A 19914-nucleotide genomic window follows, 5' to 3' on the forward strand; every position below is an offset into this window, starting at 1 on the left:
TTTCTGTAAGCCTCCGCTCTGTCAGTTTAGCCCGCCTCCGACAAGATGGGATGATTCAACCAGTTGACTAGGTCTGCCCAGACCAAAAGGGCCACATGCTGCGACCTCAACCCTTGCAACATCCAAACTGGCATAAAACTCTTGTCTGAAGGATTTGCGGAGTTTCGGTTACGGAAAGCATTTTGGTTCCCGGGTCGGCCAGGCAGGTGTGCTTTCGTCGTCTCACCAGGTCAAATCCTCCGATGGTCATCTCCACCCTGGTGACCAAGCTCTTGATGCCTTGTTCTTGTCAAGTTATAATTGTCTGCGTTGGTCCACCATGTGGAACTACTACTTTGGTGTTACTTTTCGTTGACTTGCTTGAGAAACTTGAGCTTAAACCGACATGACTATTGAACAAGTCAAAGACGAAACGGCTCCGTCTGGGCCCTCTGACAACCAGACGACCACAACCCCCGACTCTTCCAGTCTTTCAGCTAGACCAAGGAGCGATGAAGAAGCCCAGGATGCTGCAGCAGAGTCTCCCAAAGATAATCTGGCATTCAACAGAGACTACCGGTTCTGGATGATCATGCTTACCCTCGTCATTTCCACTCTCCTCGCATCGCTCGAGTCAACCGTCGTCATAACTTCTCTGCCTACCATTGTCGAAAATCTTCACCTCGGAAGCAGCTACATCTGGGTTACCAATATTTTCTTTCTGACAAGGTGAGTCTGGTGCTTAACTAAAGTTAGCCCCATTATCCTAACTCCCTTCAGTGCTTGTGTCCAGCCTCTCTTCGGCCAACTCTGCAATCTCTGGGGTCGCAAGAGGGTCATGATCTTCATATTTTCGGCGTACACTTTTGGGAGTGGCATTGCTGGTGGTGCTAATGGAGGCGCCATGCTCATCGCCGGCCGTGCTATCCAAGGCATCGGCAGCGGCGGCGTGACCATGGCTGCCGATGTCATCATCTCCGACCTGGTGCCCCTGCGATACAGAGGAAACTACATTGCTATGCTTATGCTTGTCGCAACCATCGGATTTGCTGTTGGGCCTTTCTTGGGCGGTGTGATTGTTGAGAATACTACTTGGAGATGGGTAAGTGTCCTCCAGATATTCCCAACGGCTCTGCTAACACCTACTAGGTGTTTTATCTCAACCTTCCCATCGGGGGCCTTGCAATTCTTGTCAGTTACCTCTTCCTCAACTTGCAGTGGAACCGTCAAGAGTCTACAAGGGCCAAGCTCCGTCGTATCGATTACGTTGGCAACGCTATCCTCATCGCGGCGAGCATCTCGATTCTGATAGCACTCACCTGGGCTGGCCCAGTCTACCCTTGGTCCGACGCTCGTATCCTAGTCCCGTTGGTCGTTGGACTGTTTGGATTAGTTGGGTTCGTCGTCTATGAAGGTTCAGGCTTCCCTTCCGAGCCCGTCATGCCCATCCGGCTGTTCCCTAACCGCACATCTCGCATCGTCTACGTCAACACCTTTCTCAACATGGTACTCATCTTTTGGTGCTACTTCTTTCTACCTCTATACTTTCAGGCCGTACAAATTTCCACCCCTTCTCGATCCGGAGTGCAGATGCTCCCTGTGGCCCTCATCGCCATCCCCGGCGCCGCACTATCTGCCTTTATGCTCTCGAAATGGGGTAAATATAGGACGCTACACATAGCCGGCTTCTTCCTCATGACTCTCGGCGTAGGCCTCCTCGCGATTCTCAAGGAAGACAGTCCTGATGCAGCGTGGATTCTCATCCAGTTCCTCCCCGCCATCGGTTCTGGTTTCTTGCTCAACACACTGCTCCCTGCCTTCCAAGCCTCAGCAGATGAGATCGACCAGGCCGCAGCGACAGGGACATGGTGTTTTATGCGCACCTTTGGTACTATTTGGGGTGTCGCCATCGCGGGGACCGTGTTCAATTCGTACACAAAGCAGTATGCGCACATGATCGATAGTGAAGTGGCCCGGGAGGTGCTCAGCTCCGGAGATGCCTATGCCAGCGCAACCAGGGCCTTTGTCATGCAGTTTGAGGAGCCCGTCAGGAGCCAGATCCGTCACGTATTTATGTTGGCTCTCCGAAAGGTCTATGTCATCTCTGTGGCATTTGGGGGGCTAGCCTTTTTACTTGCTCTGTTTGAGAAGGACATTCCTCTACGCAAGGACTTGGATACGCAATACGGCTTGGAGGAAAACATGCCTGATGATTTGAAGGACAAGGAGTGAATGCTCATATGCAGAATGTCTGTTGATTATAGGCACCGAGATGAATCTTGGTCCTCGCATTATACAGTAGTCGGTTAACTCTACGCTCAAGAATTGGGTAGTTCTGTCTAACACTTGGTCCTGATTTTAGGTAGACATAATTCAATCTGTTCTTAGTCTTTGAAAGTTTAGATAGAAGTCTACTAATAACGAGGCAGCATTGTCTGAACTGTTGAACAGCTAAGTTCACGCGTAGGTATCGGAGGGAAACTCATTCTAATTTCTTTTGCAACTCTATGTAATATCTACAGGAATTCTCTAACGGCTTTCCAAAAGGCTTGTGGATCTTCACTCATGGGGAGATGGCCCGTTTGGGGGACAATGTTGAGTTTGGCTCCCTTGTCACCAAGCAGCCCCTTGAACCCGTCCATCGCCTTGACCAAGGCACCATTGGCATCTCCTTCGCCCACGACGAACAGACCAGGCACCTTGCAGTCTCCCATCTTAGGCTTCAGGTCATAGTCCCAGAGAGCAGTGCAGCTGTACTTGAAGCCCTCGACGCTGTTGGTGGCCACGATGTCTGTCATCCACTTGACAGTCTCGGTCTTGTTCTCCACGGTCGCAGGATGGAACCATCGTGAGACAGTTTGTCCAGCAAGCTTGTTGATTCCCTTGCCATTGTCCTCTTCGGCAATTGCTGTGCGATCCTTCCAGGCTTGAGTGTTTGCCGGGCTTGAGGTGGCGTTGAAATCGCAGGCGACAAACTTTCCAACACGCTCGGGGTATTTGATGGCAAAGTTGAGCGTGGTGGCTCCACCCATTGAAACTCCGATGAGAATGTCAAGCTTGGTGATGCGCAGGGCATCGAGCACCGTGAGAAGATCGTCGGCCAGGTTATCCAGGGTGGCAGCAACAGGAGGCTGAGGTACTGAATGTCGACCACGGGTATCATATCGCAGGATGCGAAGATCGGGTCTCTCACGCTTGAGAATCTCAATGAAGGGATCCCACATGTGCAGAGACGTCAGCAGGGAGTTGCTGAACGCAACTGTTGGAGCATGGGGATCCGGGTTTCCCTCTAGCCGATAAGGAATGGTGAGAGAATCAGAAGTAGTGATGTAGGACTCAACAACCGCATTGGGTCCCGGCGTTGTCTTGGTCTTGGAGTCGGAAGAGATAAATGCAGCTGTTGAAGGAAGCTTCGAGAGCGAAGACAACTCACGGGGAGCCGGACCAAAGACGTAGAAGAGCGAGTAAGTCCGGCGGCCCTTGGAAGCGACATACTTGTCAAAGACTTCAGTGCGCCAGGGAGTGTCCATCGACGCCTTGTGCTCCTTTCCACCTTGACCGTTCACCTTGGCATAGTCGTGTAGCGCATAGTAGCTCGTCTTGCCCTCCCCTCGAGATACGACGTCTTGAAGATGCGCGAGCGCAACCAACCCGGGACCTTGGCTAGCATCTCGATGTGCTCCTCAATGACCCACTTTTCGTATTGTTCACCAGCTCCTTCAACGTCTTTCAGCTGAATATCGACAGCGGTCGTCTGGATACCCTCTGCCTCTTTATCAGACAGCTTTTCGAGGGGAACAAAGTCCTGCGACTCCTTGGTATGCACCAGATCAAAAAAGTATCGCTTCACATCCACCTGACCAATTGTCTCGGCCTCTCTGGGAGAACGGTTCGCGCGCAACGTCAAATAGGTCTCGGTCTCGAGGTGCGACATTGACGTCACGTCGTATGCGGCGAGAAAGGTTGGCTCCAAGCCGTCCGTCGCCTTGTATCGGAGACCGTTGGAGAAGATCTGGGGGAGACGAAGGCGGGTCGGTCCGTGCTCGTTATTATACCACTCGTGGAATTGATCCAGAGACAGCCCCGGCTTGGGCTGCATGGTAACGTAGAGCATACCAGGGGTCGACATGGTGGCTAGGTTTGATGATGCGGGAAGTGGTAAGGAGCGTGGTCTAGGATGTCAATGCCCGAGGAAGGAATACACGATACATATAACAGCGCCCTCAGCGCCTCCGGAAGAGTGATTTACATGACGGCAGGTGGAGTATCGTCGGCAACGACGCGATTCGGCTTCGGCAAATGAATCGGGATGTGGTCGATGCGGAATGTGTAAACGTTTACCCCGCAGCTCACCGAGCCCACCGAGACTCACCGAGAATTGCAGGGGTCTACAGAGGGACCCTTGGCCGCTGACCGAAATACCGATCGAGAGCCCTTCCAAATGGGCCGTTGGAACGTATGTGCAGTGCGGGTGCATGCGGAGATGCATCTGTCTTGACAGTGACAGATTGTGGTCTACTGTTGATAGAGGGGAGAAGTTGATTTTTGTCATTCTCTGGAGCTTTCCCCTTTCAACATCTCCTGTTCTCTACTGGTTCCTCTTCTCTCATCTCCCTCCCATGTTAATTCGGCACTTGTCAGGCTCTCGTCGCGGTCGGCCTCCCGCATGAAGCTTCCCGCTCGCCCAATCTGTTTCTGTCTTGCGGCGTCACAGTCTGCAAGCTGCCACCTCAGCTGACGTGGAAGAGGGGTCATTTCTGCTGCTTAGCGTTTTGGAAGAGAAGCTGTAGTGAGCAAGCTATCGCAGTCAAAAGCAGAGCTCCGCACTGACACAGATACAGAAAAGGCACCCAACTTGATGCCCTCAAGTGGTATTTGGTCTTCTTGACCTACAATTCCCGGGGCCTGACGGCTCTATTCAACGTGACTCTCCAACTTGGCAGAGTGGTCGGACCATTAAAAGTACCATCACAGAGCTGAGCGCTTCGTGCTCAAAACCTCAGCCGCCAAGATGGAACTTTTCTGCAGAAGTGTCCCACAGGACTTGTCAGAAGAGAGCTTCAAGCGGGAGTTGACCCCTTTTATGACGGCCCTGAACATCTCAGACTGGACATGCGACAAAGCCAAACGAAGACCTCAAGGCTGGATCAAGTTTCTCCGCGCCACAGACGGCCAGAAGTTCTTGAGCAAGCATGGTAAGTACATGCCCGAGGCAGACCAGCAAAAGGAAAATGAGCCTCCAGGAAATCCACTGCGTCCAAGGATCAAGCCGCGCGCTATTGCCCGCCTCTACATCCTCAAAACCGCCGTGTATGTGGAAAAGAGTACACGGCCTATCGACAAGCATGTTATCGCGCACCTCAAGCATGACCGTGAACAGAAGGCAAATTCGACTGCGAGGGATCCGGAAGCACCTACACAAGCCTTCTGGGTTCGAGGTCTCAGCTGCGGCGGCAATACATTTCGTGGCCCTGCAAAGACACTCACCTTTGTTGAACAGGTGGCTTTGACCTTGCCCAGTCTCACCAAGGGCAAGTTCACACCACAGTGGCTCACTATCGAAGTGGATTTTGGTGCTCGCTTGGATTTTCACAATGACTCGATCCAGGATCTCATCGCCAGCCGCAGTGACAATTCATTCACGTTGGTTCTACAGGAACCACCTCGTATCTACCGCCCCCATAGTGCACCAGACAACAAGAACGTCAAGTGGAAGCGAGCTCAGGAGATTAACGATTGGGGCTTGTTTCATGCGTACTCGTCAAGTTGTCTCGTCTATCGCGTCTATTTGATGCATGCGGGCGACTTTGACAACATTTTGCGCTTGATCAAATCACGAGACATCCTGGCCGTCACCAACCATGAACTTCCATCAGTTCAATGGAGCTATATGGAAGACGCGAGCATCAACGCGGTGCGAGGACGACATCAGCTGATCGAAAGGGCCAAGCGCCTTCTCTCAACTGGACTTGTGCCGTTCCCCATCTTGTTCCAGGTCCAGGCTCTCGTATGGAACAACTACATCAACCCCTCTAGTGGGATGCAGCTTTGCGATATTCTAGAACAGGTTGCAATCGACGCCAAGGAGAAGAAGGCTGCCATTCCTGTTACGACTAATACGATGAAGACGCTGTTCCAACAAATCCCTTACCCTTGTCCTGGTACCGACCCTTTAGAGCTGGATGTGGTGAGCATCATGAAAGAGATCATGGAAGCAGAGGACGGGTATCGGGAGAAGAATCCTCAGAGGGACAGAATCTACGGATCCAAACTACCAGATCACCAGGTTTGGGTCCTCAAGGCTTTGGTCACACCCACACGAGTGCTTCTCCGCGGCCCCGATGCTGAGAGCAAGAACAGAGTGCTGAGAATGTTTCCGGAAAACAATGACTCGTTTCTACGGGTCATATTCTGCGAGGAGGATGGTCAGGATTTGAACTTTAACCCCCGCATCGACAATGAGGACACCTTCAGTCGGTACCGAAAAGTCATGGATAATGGTATCGATATTGCCGGGAGGAAGTATACCTTTCTCGGGTTCTCCCATTCGTCGTTACGTTCCCACTCGGCTTGGTTCGCGTCTCCTTTTGTCGATGGAAACTACCAGAGCCAGACGATCTCTGTGATTCTGGAGGCTCTAGGAGACTTCCAGGATATTCGAGTCCCAGCCAAGTGCGCAGCACGAATTGGCCAGGCGTTCTCGGAGACCCCATACGCAGTGCCACTCTTCGAAAACAGCATCACGACTCGAGACATCCCGGACATCAAGACCGCCGATGGCTCACGAGTGTTCAGTGACGGTGTTGGGACAATTTCCCAGGACGCCCTGGAAGATGTCTGGATGTATCTTCCCATGCGCTCTGCCGCACCAACCTGTCTTCAAATCCGCTGGGGCGGCTGCAAGGGGATGCTCTCACTAGACACCAGACTTGAGGGCAAGACGTTCTGTATTCGAAAGGAGTCGATGATGAAGTTTCCAAGCAACGATCTGACGGAGCTTGGAATCTGTGATACATCGGCGAAACCCCTGCGTCTTTTCTTGAATCGTCAAATGATCAAAATTCTAGAAGACATGGGAACCCAGAATGATTGGTTTTTTGACTTGCAGAACAAGGCGCTCAACGTGTTGCGTGGCGTCACGGCGAGCGCGCACAACACTAGCACATTCCTGGAATACCAGACAATTGGCGTCAACATGGGCCTTCCCAAGCTTGTGAAACAGCTGGACAGGATGGGCATCGATTACCGCAGGGACAAGTTTCTCAGATCGGCTGTTGAGCATGTCGTCCTACGGGAGCTGAGACTTCTCAAACACAAGGCCCGTATTCCGGTTGAGAAGGGCGTGACTCTCTTTGGTGTCATGGATGAGACGGGTTTCCTCAAGGAGCGCCAAGTCTATGTCACTTACGACAAGACGTCTGGTGTGGAGAATGGCAGGCGTATTAACGCTACGCTTGAGGATGGGATTATCTTGGTCACTCGCTCGCCAGCTCTACACCCAGGAGATATCCAAGTCGTCAAGATGGTGACACCTCCCGAAGGCCATCCCCTCAGGAAACTCCAAAACTGCATTGTTTTCAGTCAAAAGGGCGATCGCGACCTACCGAGTCAACTGAGCGGAGGCGACCTCGATGGAGATTTGTATAACATCATCTGGGATGAACGGGCCATGCCGGAAAAGGTCTTTGCTCCAGCCAACTATCCACGAGTCACGCCTAAGCCACTGGATCGCACAGTAACTCCCAAGGACATTGCCGATTTCTTTATCAATTTCATGAGAACCGACATCTTGGGCATGATTGCAACACGTCATGTCATGTTGGCCGACTCTCACGACTCGGGAACGCTTCATCCTGAGTGTGTTTCATTGGCAGAGATGCACTCTACGGCTGTTGACTTCTCAAAGACGGGTATCCCAGTGGAGGTCAAGAAATTGCCAAAGCCACCGCGCTTTCGGCCCGATTTGTAAGTGCAGTGTTGAAGCAATTGGCACATCTACTAACTAGGACACCAGTCTGGCGATGGCGCCACCACTGAAGCTCTATGACCTCGGCCAGATTGATCATATTGGAGACCCCGAGGAGTACGACGAGGATGACATCATGGCTCGAGCGAAGCCAAAGTACTACAAGTCGACAAAGATCCTCGGCCATCTATACCGGAGCGTTGATGAGAATAAAATCTGGCATGAGAATATTCATCGCAAGATTGAAACGGGTGGGCCATCGGTTTGGGATCAGCTACTAACCATTGTCGAGAACGAGATTGTCAAGTTCAAGCTCGATATCGATTGGAAACGCAAAACTGGGGAGGCTTGGAAGATTCGCAACGAGTAAGTTGTGAGTACGCGCCTGGAAATGAACCATACTGACTGACTCGCCAGTTATGAGTCGACTATTTCGGACAACATGTTGCGCTTTTCAGAGAATGCGCGCTCATGTCTGTCCGAGGTTGAAGTCTTTTGCGGATTCATCCTGAACAAGAGAGGTGGCCAGACGCGACGGCAACGCGATTCATCCATCAAGCTAAAGGAGGAAATCGACCGCATCATGACGTTCATCGTCAAGCAAATCCGCGACCGTGGCGTTGGTAACGACGCCGAGACCCTGAGCACGGCTACCGAGGCGTCTGCCGCGGCTCCGAACCGGTGGAGAGAGGACGTGGTGGAGCTTTGCTGGGCGTGCGTCGCCGTTGCTTGTATCAAAAAGGAAGATGCCCCGTTTGTGTATCACGGGACTGGGGAGCTGCAGAGTTTCCGCGTGGTGGCGGCGTGTTGTCTTCTTAAGGAACTGAACAATCTGGCCAGGAAGATGGATGCTAGCTCCGGAGGGGGGTTTGTCGGTGTTGGACGGGGTGGGCGAGGCGGTAAGCGGATGACGCTTCCGCTGCGATGATTGAGGCTATCCATGGGAGAGCGATGATTTTACAGTGGGAATGTTCTATCTATCGGAGTTTGGACAAGCAAGGGTGCAGTTTCTGGAAGAATCTTGTTGGCCTGTCAGGTAGGAGTTGACATGTGAATTCAGGTTGTCAAGGCAATGCCTTTAGCAGAGATCAGTACATGAACAGGTGACGGAATTGTGCTTATTCGTAGGGCTGAAGGCAAAGTAAAATTGCCTGATTGGCCTCGTGCAGAGAGGAAAATCGTATCCATATTAATATCCTTATCTCGTTTTTCTTAAAATGTCATGTTACGAATCATCGTAAGTTGCAAGTGGCAGGTCACGGTGTTTGTAAGTGAGTGATTCAGTCAGGTGCCCAGGTAACGACATTTCCAATCTCCCCCTTTACAACGACTCCATGACAGCGTCTTCAACAACAGAAACAGCATATTCGGACCGAAGGCTTACTATGCAGATGCATCATCCTCTTTTATTCCTTTTACAATATCCAGGGTCCAACCTTTCCTCCTGAATCAAGTAGTCAGCCTTACCCTACATGTCAGCGAGTCAGCCTGGGAGCCGCGTGGCGATTGGGTCCAGGTCTAGAAGCGCATTGAGCAACCCTTTTTGGTCAACTCTCCGTCGGGGATTTTACCTCGTTCGTATCTTTCGCAGGTCCAAGCCCGCGCAGGCAATTTGACCGCTTCATTTTCCCACGTGAAGTCGTTTCAGCCTCTACTTGCACATGCTTCTTGGCAATTCTCTTTAGAAGTAATAAGCTTCCCATCAGCGCCAGATGGCCTGGGCAAGATGGGTCCTGCCAGCGAATTTCAACACCACTTTGACATGTCCCCATTGGATAGTGGTCGTCTGACTGTGCCTGCGTTGGATGTTTGAGCAGACATTTTGCCATTTCCGTGTACCTGGAACGCATTTCGTCATCCCGAGGTTCAATTCCTTTTTTTTATTTTTTTATTTTTATTTTTTTGCGAGCCTCAACAGGAGCTCGTATGATTTGTTGGTTGGGGTATACAAGGTCAAAAGATGATGCCCCGTGAGCCAAGGCCAAGAGAGTCTCTGCTCTTGATATAACGACCGCTTTGGTCTCTTTAACTTTTGTTTTTTGCAATCATGGACAACTACCGAGGTTTTGAATTATCAACAATGCCGTCTTTTAGGACAATACATCGAATACGTCAACAGTTATTTGGGGACGCGGTGCTCATTGACGACGAGGCTGCGTTGGGGTCGGACTCAACAAAACCCGAGAAGAGGGTGGTTGGACACACAGCAACTGAGGATCAGTCGCATCGGTGGACAGTCGCCAATACCAACAACGGCCTCGTCAAGCTCCCGACAGAGCTCCATATGATGATCATGGAGCACCTCACCTTTGGACAGGTTGAGTCCCTGCGACGGACATGCCGAGCCCTCCGAGGCCGCATCAGCAAGCCCGTCATCCGTGAGGTGTTCCCGGGCATCAAGTTTGAGCTCCTGTCGACGTGCTACCGGTGCCTCTGCTACGACCCCCTGAGGGATACGCTCATCCGGGCCGACGAGTCGGACGCCCGGTATCCCTTGGCCAGCGAGTGCCTCGACTGCGTCGCCGCGAGGGGAGGCTTCATGGTCGGGCGTAGGTACACCCTCGGGACGTGGGCGAGCGTCTGGGTGTGCCGGTACTGCGGGTATCCCGTCACATCCGGGGCGGCGTGGAACGAGCCAGAGTTTCACCGCGTGTGCTACAGGAGGTTTCACTGGATGCTCTTTTACTTCTTCCTCGTGGGGATTGCGCAGGGTTTCGTTACGATTATAGGGTCGGCTCTGTGTTGGGGCTTTTATAACAAGGAGAAGATGGTTCTGGCCCCTACGATTGTAAGTAGGTTTCTTCTGTTTCAAGAGGTTGTGCTGACGGGAGTAGGTCAACTTCTTTATGGCGTCTTGGGTATTCTGCCTGACGCTGTTGAGAAACGTAGAGCTGAGGACGTACCACTGGACCTTGATACTAGAGCTTGGAATCCTAGGACTCTGGATTCCTCCCCTGCTCACGATACTCGGGAGTGCTCAGAACAGACCAGGGAGGCCGTCACCAGCTGACGTCGCAACCATCTTTTTTGTCGCCAGCAACATGTAAGTCACACTGGGAACTTGTGTGTGAAAGAACAACGTACCAACCCTTGAGCAGCATGTTTCGCGTCGTCAATGTCCTTGGCAACGCAGTCCTTATGTCCGAGTACAAGCTCTGGCGGCGCCACCGGCCGAACCAGTCGCTGGCGCAACGGGCCCTGAACAAGACGGCCGCCATCTTGGTCTTCTGGACGTACCCGCAGAGCGTGGAGCAAAAGTATCCGGGGAAATGGTGGTTGACGAGGCGAGAGCTGCAGCAGGTCTGATCCAACACTAAGCGGAGAAAAGAAAGAACTGTCACAAAATCCGGGGGTTGACCGAACACGCAGATCTTGCAGCGGGACAAGGGGAAGAGATTCTGGGGTAGTGGCCGGAGACATGGAGGGCCAAGCTGAGCAGAGAGTCGATTGGCTCGAGGAACCAACTGACACATCACAGTCGAATCTCTTGTCAGCACATCTTGGATCTCCTTTCAAGTCTCTCTGAATCTCGGATTCAAGGGGGTAATGCACGGATGAGATCTAGCAAAACCTGGGAATGCAACACTACTCGTGGGAAGGAAGTTGCTAGGAGGATGTCTCCCCCGTCAGCTTCAGCTCAACACACTATGGCGTCCCAAGGGGAGATTGATCTCCGTCCTGCTGAGCTGAGGATTGCTCTCTCCAGTAAGGCCGAGAGCACAGAACTCAACAAAAGAACTCTAGCTTCACGCGTGGTGCTGTTTCACTCGAGGCACATCCAATCTCGGGCACCCTTGGACAAGAGGAGATTAACAGCTTTGGGCAACTCTGTTCAATCTTGTTTGCTTTTACGGGCTTTTGCATCTCGTACAAGGCATCAAGGCATCGAGACCTCATCGTCTCTCACCCCCCTAGGCTGCTCTCTTGGTCGGCGTCTCAGCGTGGTTGCTCGCAATCTTGGTGTTGCGAAAGTCAGCGTTGTGATCATCCGGCTCAGTAGCTCTCTTTCCTCCTTGACCAAAGGCACCCTGCAAAGTCTGCGACAAGCTCTGGCCGCTTCTGCCGTCCTGACCACCGTCGTCGTGCCCCTGACTGCCGGCGGCGTTGCCGGACTTGGGCACTCGAGGTTGGTGCTGATCGTGGTGCGTCGCGTTCCTCCTTGTGGGCGTCCCGTCATAGTTGCTCGCCACCCGCGTGTCCTTGGTCTCGCCCCCGGTGCCGGACTCTGCAGTTGCCCCGGTACCGAATATGCTGCCCAAGATGGCACTGCCGGATGCACCGCTCGGCGACGTGCCCCCGCGCTGCTTGGTCGTCATCTCGATGGAGCGGACGTTTGCACCTCCGGCGCCGACGCCCCCGCCTACTCCCCCGCTGGGAAGCTTCTCCAGGGGCGCGGTAGACCCTTCACTCCTCTGGGGGTTGACGTGGCTCAGCTCGTGGCCGCCAGTTACGGCGTTACCCCCAACGCCCGCGCCCGAGAGGCCCTCGTCCCTCTTGGCCTGGGCTCGGTCGCTGCGCGCCTGCTCCTCGCTGACCTGGGGCTTGCTTCTGGACTTGTAGTAGATGCCGGCGCCGAGGAGGGCTACTCCTGCGCCGATGGGGACGGCGGCGGAACGTTGCTGGCTTGCGCCAAAGACCTGCTTCATGATGTAGATAGGTGAGATTATAGAATTATTAGAATTGTTAGAACTGTGAGATTCAGCAGATAGAGGATGGTTAGACATGACTGAATGTTCACTTGGTTTTCTACTGCTTCTGTTCGTGACGTCGTCGATAGAGTCGTCTACTCATCATGACAACATCGACGTGTAAGTCAGGCCCCAGAAACAGCAACGTCAGGAACGGACAATAAGCCAATTTCCCAGTTGTTTCTTTCAACTTCAAGTAAATAACAAGCCATTGAAAAATTGTAATTACGATGGAAGCGTTAAATTGCGATTAAACTGTTCATCTTCTGATCGAGTTCCCATGGTGAACATGTTCATCTCGAATATCCATGACGGCTCGACCAGACCCTTGATGAAACTCGGTCCTTCTTTACTCCGGCCTTGGAGAAGCAAGTACCGAGCAAGCACCTCATTGGTTCTACTCTCATGCATGCATTCCCCCCCGGTTGCAGTGCTAAAAGGCGGAGCCGCGTTTTGGCGGATACTAGCGGGTGCTTCGGAGCCGCAAGCTAATGTACGGTGGTTCTTTTTTCCCCTCATCTCACTTGGTGCATTAGGCTGTTTTGCAGGGGTGACAGTCAAGAAGCATGGGGAAAAGGGAGTTGAGGATGTTGTTGAAAGATGGTCATGATCTTCATTGTGAAGTCATGGGGTTTCCAGAATGGGAAGCAGACCTGTTTCTTGAATAGAGGACGCTAGCAACTCTCGAATTCTCGTATTGATACTGTCAAGGCCTGGAAGGGCTGAAGGAAAAACAAAACATACCCTGGCATGCTTGTGCTAAAACGGCCCGTCGAGAATTTGGAGAAGGTGTATTTCCAGTACGTAAAGTGCAGTCTTGGCTTGGCATCTCATTTACAGGCGGGCGTATTGAAGAAGCTCCAAGCCATTTGGAGAGGCTGTACACGCAAATGCTACCCATATCAATCTGCAACCGGCACGCGCCATGATCGACCCATCAACGCACATCTTTCCAAGAGAGTGAAGCTCTGCCACGTCGTACGTAGTACACACACGAGGAGATTCTCAGTGTGTATGTATATCCACAAAACGAGATGCGGATCCGAAGGTTTGCTTCTGGTTGAGAGCCAACCATGACCACGGAACACCATGTCCACATCAAAAGCCCGGGGAATTGGCATCAGTCCGGGGCCCCGATCAACGATCAAGGAAAACATGGGGTTGGTCTTGTCTTCTGGAGATCCTCTTCCCCAGATGCAGCCCCCCTTTGATCCAGAGCTGGTGAAGGGGTCATGCTTCGAGGTCAGCTGCTTCACCAAGCAAGCGTCCTTCTCTCTTGGCTTCCTCCACGTCTAGAATGTCTCCTCCACACTGTCCATCCCCTCACAAAAAAGCCCCGTCAACGGCGCGTAGTGTAGACGACCAGGCTCTCGGTTGGCCGGAGGATGGATTCCGCCTTTGGTGGTCTCTTCCCCTTCTACAGAGAGATCCCCAACAACGCCCATTCCTGGGACCCCATGCAACCTGTCCCCCCTCCGCATCCAGAACGACGGTGAGGCTTTAGGGCTGTTTGGCCTCCTCTGCTTGGTCGAATCCTCGTCGGGCGAAGGGATCGTGTGGGGAATTTCCTGGGGACTCCAACTTTTGACTAGTGTTCGTCCCCCGCAACCAGAGGAAGAAGAGGCGTTGGTCCACACACTCTGTACGTACCTTTCATGGAGAAGATCGTTAGTCTGTATCCCCCTGTCCGTTGCCCTGATGAATCCTAGACACTGGGCTCAGGCCGGCACATGCTGCCCTTGACTCGTTACGGTTGGACCGGCGGCGCCACCTTGTAGCAAGCTGTATGGTTACAGTACGCCTGAACGGACAGGCGGCGCTTGGGGGAGGAGACACAAGAGATCGTCTTGGCTCCTCTTCCCTAGTGGTGGAGATCTGGCTTAGTTTTTTCTTGGTACCACCATGAGAACTGGGGAAAAAGCACACAGAGAGTCAGTAAGACTGGCCTGCTAATGCATGGGGGGGACCGGATCAAAGGGTGGCGCCCCTTGTTCCGTGCCAATCTGGGGGACCTGGTCCTTGGAAGGGCTTTTTCTCTTGCAGATGCCAATGGCCTGATATAAGTCTGGGGTTCACCTCGTTCCTCCTCCTCGACATTCTCGAATTGAGTCTCGACATTGACTGGTTTCATCAACTTCTTTCTTCTTCTTCTCGAGCAACATCAAGATACCCATCCCCGTCCAAGAGGAAATCGATTCTTGACGCCTCCCTTTTCACTCCTATCCCTTTTCCTCATCCTCGAGAGGTCCATCACTCTGGATACCATCACCACAATGGCCACCACCGAGCACACCGAGCAGCTCCACGAGAAGCACAATGGCATGAACGGCAACTACGACCCCGAGGCCCAGCGCATGGATGCCCTCAAGCAGTTCCGCTCCGCGGCCAGCGTCCAGATGAGCCCTGAGCTGTTCGAGAAGCTCTACCTCTCCCCCATGAACGAGGTCAAGGGAAACCTTCGACAGACCTTTGGCAACCCTACTCCCATGTACGCCCATCGAGCTCCCATTATGGCATCAAGTCACTGACAAAGACACAGCGCCCTCGTTGGCTTCCTTCTCGCCTTCACTCCCCTGACCTGCTGTCTCATGGGCTGGCGAGGCGCCGGCGGCAGTGGTGCTTCCGACAAGTAAGCTTCACGCATCCACCTCTCCTATATTCCATACTAACAACATCATCAGCGCCGTCTACGTCTTCATGGGCGGTCTCCTCATGCTCGTCGGCGGTATCCTCGAGTGGGTTCTCGGAAACAGCTTCCCCGCCTGCGTCTTCTGCTCCTTCGGTGGCTTCTGGTTCTCCTACGGCGGTACCCTCATCCCTGCCTTTGGCACCTACGCCGCGTATGCTCCCGCCGATGCTGAGTCTGCCGCCGAGGGTCTCACCACCACGGGCTTCAACGCTAGTCTCGGTAAGCTTCTACAGAAATCAAACGGTTATCGAGTGGTATAGCTGACTAGAATTGCAGGTTTCTGGCTGCTGTTCATGGGTGTCTTGACCTTTGTCTTCCTCATCTGCTCGCTCCGCACCAACCTCGTCTTCGTCGCCATCTTCTTCAGCCTGTGGTTCTGCTTCATGCTCCTGACTGCTGCTTTCTGGACTCTGGCTCAGGACTTTACTGGCAAGGCCAAGCTGGCTCAGAAGCTGACTATTGTACGTGCCCTCTACTCTAATGGATAGAATAGAAACTAACTTGTTACAGGCTGGTGGTGCTTGTGGTTTCGTCACCTGCATGGCTGGCTGGTACATCCTCATCGCCGTCCTCCTCGCCATCGTCGACTTCCCCATCCAGATCCCCGTCGGCGACCTGTCGACCGTCATCAAGGGCAAGAGCGAGAAGGAGCGCCAGGCTTAATTACACTACACTCTGAAGAAGTCGAAAAGGAGGTGAAGGGAGGCTCCACGAGAGCCTGTTTCCTTGTGGCGTTGTCGAAGGCGTTGCTCCAGTCAACGGTTGGATTGGGTGGTTTATTGTTGTTGGGAATCTCGGGCCTCTTGGGGAAATAAGAGGCATTAGCGAGCTTCTGTTTGAACTATATTTGATTATCGGATACTTGGCATTGGCCAATGTAGCTTTTACTTGCAGCGGACAAAATCTAGTCGGCATCAGGGACGTCCCCAGATGTGTTTGCTCTAATTACTATTCTCTTCTTGGTGTGGAATTTTCATTGCGTGTCCGGCGGAGGTGAGAGACCGAGATGTGCACACGGGATGAACAGACTGAACCAACTACGTTGGACATAAAGCTAATGCGCCAGAGATACTTTGTACAGCAAGCATCAACCTCGTTGCAACACGTGTTGGGCGGTCCAGGCCGTCCCCCATGTGTTGCTAGCTTGTGCATGCAGGTTGCACCCATCGCTTACGGCTTCGAGAACGTAAGGGGGGCAAACAACTTGGCTGGATGTCAACACGACTGGACAAGAAGAATTGTATGCGCAAACCCCATCCTTCAAGGCAACCACACTCAATGCTCGACGCTGCGGGCGCTGACGGCGGCTGGGCATCTGCAGATCTCCTCCTCCGGATCCCCGGCTTCGTGTTCTGGATGGTGCACAAACTGGCCATTCTTCCCCGCACAGAGAAAGGATGCACAACCCCCTGAACCTTGGGATCGGGGTTGGCCGCTTTGGGCACACGACGCGCAAGGACTATCCCCGTCTGCCCCGGATCCGCAACCCAACATCTTGTCTCTTCCCATGGGATCCTGATCTTGCAAAAAAGGCGGGGGAGATGCCAGCAAACTGGTGACGCAGAAAGCATCAGATTCAGGTTTGGCTGGCGCGCCGTATTTGCCTCTTTGCTGCCAACACGAGATAAGCGAACCTGCCAACATCTCTTGATAACTCCGAATGTCAGATCCACAATGAAACCAACAACACGCGTTTCCCCCGCAGTTTGCTACGCGGTGTTGGGGAAAAGAGGACTTCAACGCGTGTCTAGTCCCGCGGAAATGCCACCTTGGACCGTTGCGCGATGCTTATCATCTAGATAAGCTTTGATCATCGAGACTATCGGATTTATTAGATTTATCTAGACCCGGTGAAACGTTGGAGAATCAGTTGACGGGAATATCACGTTTTATCGCGTTGTTTCGGACATAAGAATGCGCGACCGTGTCATCCACGGACAATCTATCACCGACTCCTCGTACATGACCACATTTGACTGGAAATAACGGAGCTTTACTTATTTCGACACAACGGCAATACCGACACATTATTTTCAACCTGATATACAATACGAGTTCAATTCTTCTCGTTGCCCCCTGACGTGGCTGATATCATGTGCTGGTATCCCTGGCAATAACACTAGCTGCATGTTCAACTAATTCCGCGTCAGCAGCAAGTTCATCCCATATTAAAACGAGACCCAAAGCCCACATATTCATCCACTGAATTATTTGGTCTCGGCTCAAGTACTAGTTTAATTATGTGTTGGGGGCCGCAACATACCACCCACTGAGGCCCTTAGAGAAGAAAAGGGGCTTCGGCGTGGGGGATGGAAAATCTCTTCACTGGTCTTCAAGGCTTTCAGAGGCTTGGAATGCTTCGAGTTCTGGTAGGTGAACATGATGCTGTATGCAGTCTTGCTCTGCGAGCTGTGTCGTGGTGGCGCCTTGACAGGGGTAGGAGGGAATTCGCGTACTGTAGTCCAGCAACATGCGTGGCTGCATATCCAAAAGCGAGTGACTGAGCTTCTACACGACATGAGTACGCATTTTCTTATCTATACGTGAAAAGAAACATCCTTTGGATCCATCTGCTAGTGCGTATCACAACATCTGCCCTAACTGGCTCGAGTGTACGGAGTAATGAGGTTGGTGATATTTGTAGACACTTAAGCTGAAGATGGAAATTGACCATGCATGAGAGAATTGTGTCTAATTATGTTTTACCATAGTAGTCTATTAATGAGCATGGATAAGAGTCGCTTACATGCCACCGGATTGGCCTCAGAACTGGTCTATCTGCGAGCAGATTTCGTACGGGAGCTGTCAACAAATACTTCACCAGCAGTGTCAACTCATTCTAAATGAGAGAAGTGGGTTATTTCGCGGCTTTCGCTTCACCTAGGTGTAGATGAAGCTTTTCTTGGTCATCGTCCTCCCTAGAGCTACCAGTGTTCGTTGGACGCTCGGCATTCATACTCGACTCGCGACATTATGAGCCAACATATATAGTTTAATTGAAAGATTTTCAAGAGAGGCACTCATTGGAACCTATGCATAGGAGGACTTGAAGGCCCGTTGTAGCTGTTATTGTGTCTTGCATTTAGTATAGCCTGCACCATGAGCTGTCCACTGCGAGGTCGAGTGTGAGAGATGGCTGGCGCTTATTTCAGATAGGCCCAACGCAGCATATCAGCGATAAAATACAAAGCGCCTGAAAAGTATCCTTTAGCTCCTTACATCTATGTATGCACTTGTCTCGCGGATGATGTCCGTTGACTGCCGCACTTAGACCATCGCCCCCTCAAGAGTGAGACCGGGGGTTCAATCTGACATGGACATGAATGATTTCTGAGTTATGATTCTTGTTAAGATTCTTTTAAGAAACATGCACAAGGAAAAGCTGAAAGAAGAGTGCGGTTTGTCAAGCAAGTGTTTGCGCCTGATTCCCACCATCTGCATGAGCCAGCCGGCAAAGGTGAGGAAGCTGAGGCAAAGCTTGATGTTGCTCTCTGGTTTTTGAACTGATTGAACAACGGAACCAAAGCCGTAAAACTCACGTGATAATGGGTATTAAAAGGGCGCTCTTCTCCCCGTCCTCTCACCTCATCCCCCATGGCATCCATTCCCTCACCAACGACGCCAGGGCCGGACCCCAGTCCCCTTATATATACACACTTGTACATATCTTTTCCAAAGGAAGAGCCAGATCAGAAGTAGTTCACGCTCTTGAAACATAGGCCCATCGAGCTTAGTGTTGACCTCCATTACACTCTCGTACGTCTGCCAGTACGTGAAGGGATTCTGCCTTGGAAGTCTTTTAAATCGACAGAGGCCCGTGTCACCATCCTCGAGGGGTTCCGGTGCATTTGGAACCCGAAAGGAATGCGAATCATGTCGCAAGTTTTCTCAGGTCGTCGGACTCCTGCAGAACGAGGTGCGCAGGGTTGGGTACCGCGAAACAAGCGGACTTTTCAGCGTGGAGAACCCGATGCTATATACGTTCACAAATCCCTCAAACTCCCTCACACGCTAGCAGTTTCACTCGCAGCCATTCTGCGTTCTCTTGTCCGACAACTTGAAAATGGTTGAAGCTGTTGACCTTGACCTGTCTGACTGGCCGTAATCCAAGGGCGGAGTAAAGGGATTATTTAAGAAGCATTCCGCCATGCATGGGTTCAGGATATCTTTACACACACCACGACATACCATTGACATGGAAACGTTGCCAGATTGACTACTCAAACGATGAGTGTCTTGAGCCTTGCCTTTCGACCACATTCACCCGGGAGGCTGTGGGATAGATCATTCTCATGGCGACGATCGTTACTTCAACCAAAATCCGAGCCGACTACTTCGAACAGACTTGGAAGTGAACGATGGTATATATAGTCAGGCACGATTTATGATCAAAACCAGAAACACCGGAGACGTGACCAAGGCGGAGCACCAAAGCGCTCGACAAGCCGGTAGAGAACCAAGGGTCGGCACGACACTCGGAGATGGCATAAGTTACCCTCCACATGAAACAATTCATGGACTCCTCGCGCGTTCTTTGAGGCCGAAAGTACTTTTCATGGCCGAGTATACCATGCAGCCGAGCATACCACGCA

The 19914-nt window shown here is 52.2% G+C and overlaps 6 protein-coding genes across 6 annotated transcripts; 3 read left to right on the forward strand and 3 right to left on the reverse strand.

The window, feature by feature from the left end:
- Nucleotides 1–385: 385 nt before the first annotated feature.
- MRS44_000233 (uncharacterized protein) lies at nucleotides 386–2211 on the forward strand (the record flags this gene model as incomplete). The annotated part of the gene is made up of 3 exons (XM_046282182.2): nucleotides 386–708; nucleotides 760–1081; nucleotides 1129–2211. 3 exons carry the CDS (start codon nucleotides 386–388, stop codon nucleotides 2209–2211), a joined length of 1728 nt encoding a protein of 575 aa, XP_046129641.2.
- Nucleotides 2212–2495: 284 nt separating this feature from the next.
- MRS44_000234 (uncharacterized protein) lies at nucleotides 2496–4108 on the reverse strand (the record flags this gene model as incomplete). The annotated part of the gene is made up of 2 exons (XM_065623949.1): nucleotides 2496–3545; nucleotides 3638–4108. The coding sequence occupies 2 exons, from the start codon at nucleotides 4106–4108 to the stop codon at nucleotides 2496–2498; spliced, it is 1521 nt and encodes a 506-aa protein (XP_065479687.1).
- Nucleotides 4109–4990: 882 nt separating this feature from the next.
- MRS44_000235 (uncharacterized protein) lies at nucleotides 4991–8873 on the forward strand (the record flags this gene model as incomplete). The annotated part of the gene is made up of 3 exons (XM_046276899.2): nucleotides 4991–7944; nucleotides 7994–8311; nucleotides 8363–8873. The coding sequence occupies 3 exons, from the start codon at nucleotides 4991–4993 to the stop codon at nucleotides 8871–8873; spliced, it is 3783 nt and encodes a 1260-aa protein (XP_046129639.2).
- A 1242-nt stretch (nucleotides 8874–10115) lies between these two features.
- MRS44_000236 (uncharacterized protein) lies at nucleotides 10116–11365 on the reverse strand (the record flags this gene model as incomplete). The annotated part of the gene is made up of 2 exons (XM_065623950.1): nucleotides 10116–10856; nucleotides 11030–11365. The coding sequence occupies 2 exons, from the start codon at nucleotides 11363–11365 to the stop codon at nucleotides 10116–10118; spliced, it is 1077 nt and encodes a 358-aa protein (XP_065479688.1).
- Nucleotides 11366–11856: 491 nt separating this feature from the next.
- Nucleotides 11857–12591, reverse strand: MRS44_000237 (uncharacterized protein; the record flags this gene model as incomplete). Its single annotated transcript, XM_046281425.2, has 1 exon — nucleotides 11857–12591. One exon carries the CDS (start codon nucleotides 12589–12591, stop codon nucleotides 11857–11859), a length of 735 nt encoding a protein of 244 aa, XP_046129637.2.
- A 2315-nt stretch (nucleotides 12592–14906) lies between these two features.
- MRS44_000238 (uncharacterized protein) lies at nucleotides 14907–15985 on the forward strand (the record flags this gene model as incomplete). Its single annotated transcript, XM_046279583.2, has 5 exons — nucleotides 14907–15121; nucleotides 15173–15262; nucleotides 15315–15541; nucleotides 15599–15783; nucleotides 15833–15985. 5 exons carry the CDS (start codon nucleotides 14907–14909, stop codon nucleotides 15983–15985), a joined length of 870 nt encoding a protein of 289 aa, XP_046129636.1.
- Nucleotides 15986–19914: the final 3929 nt, after the last annotated feature.

The sequence above is a fragment of the Fusarium solani genome (genome assembly GCF_023522795.1).
Source record: "Fusarium solani strain SB1 chromosome Unknown bctg00000000, whole genome shotgun sequence".
Lineage (NCBI taxonomy): Eukaryota > Fungi > Ascomycota > Sordariomycetes > Hypocreales > Nectriaceae > Fusarium > Fusarium solani.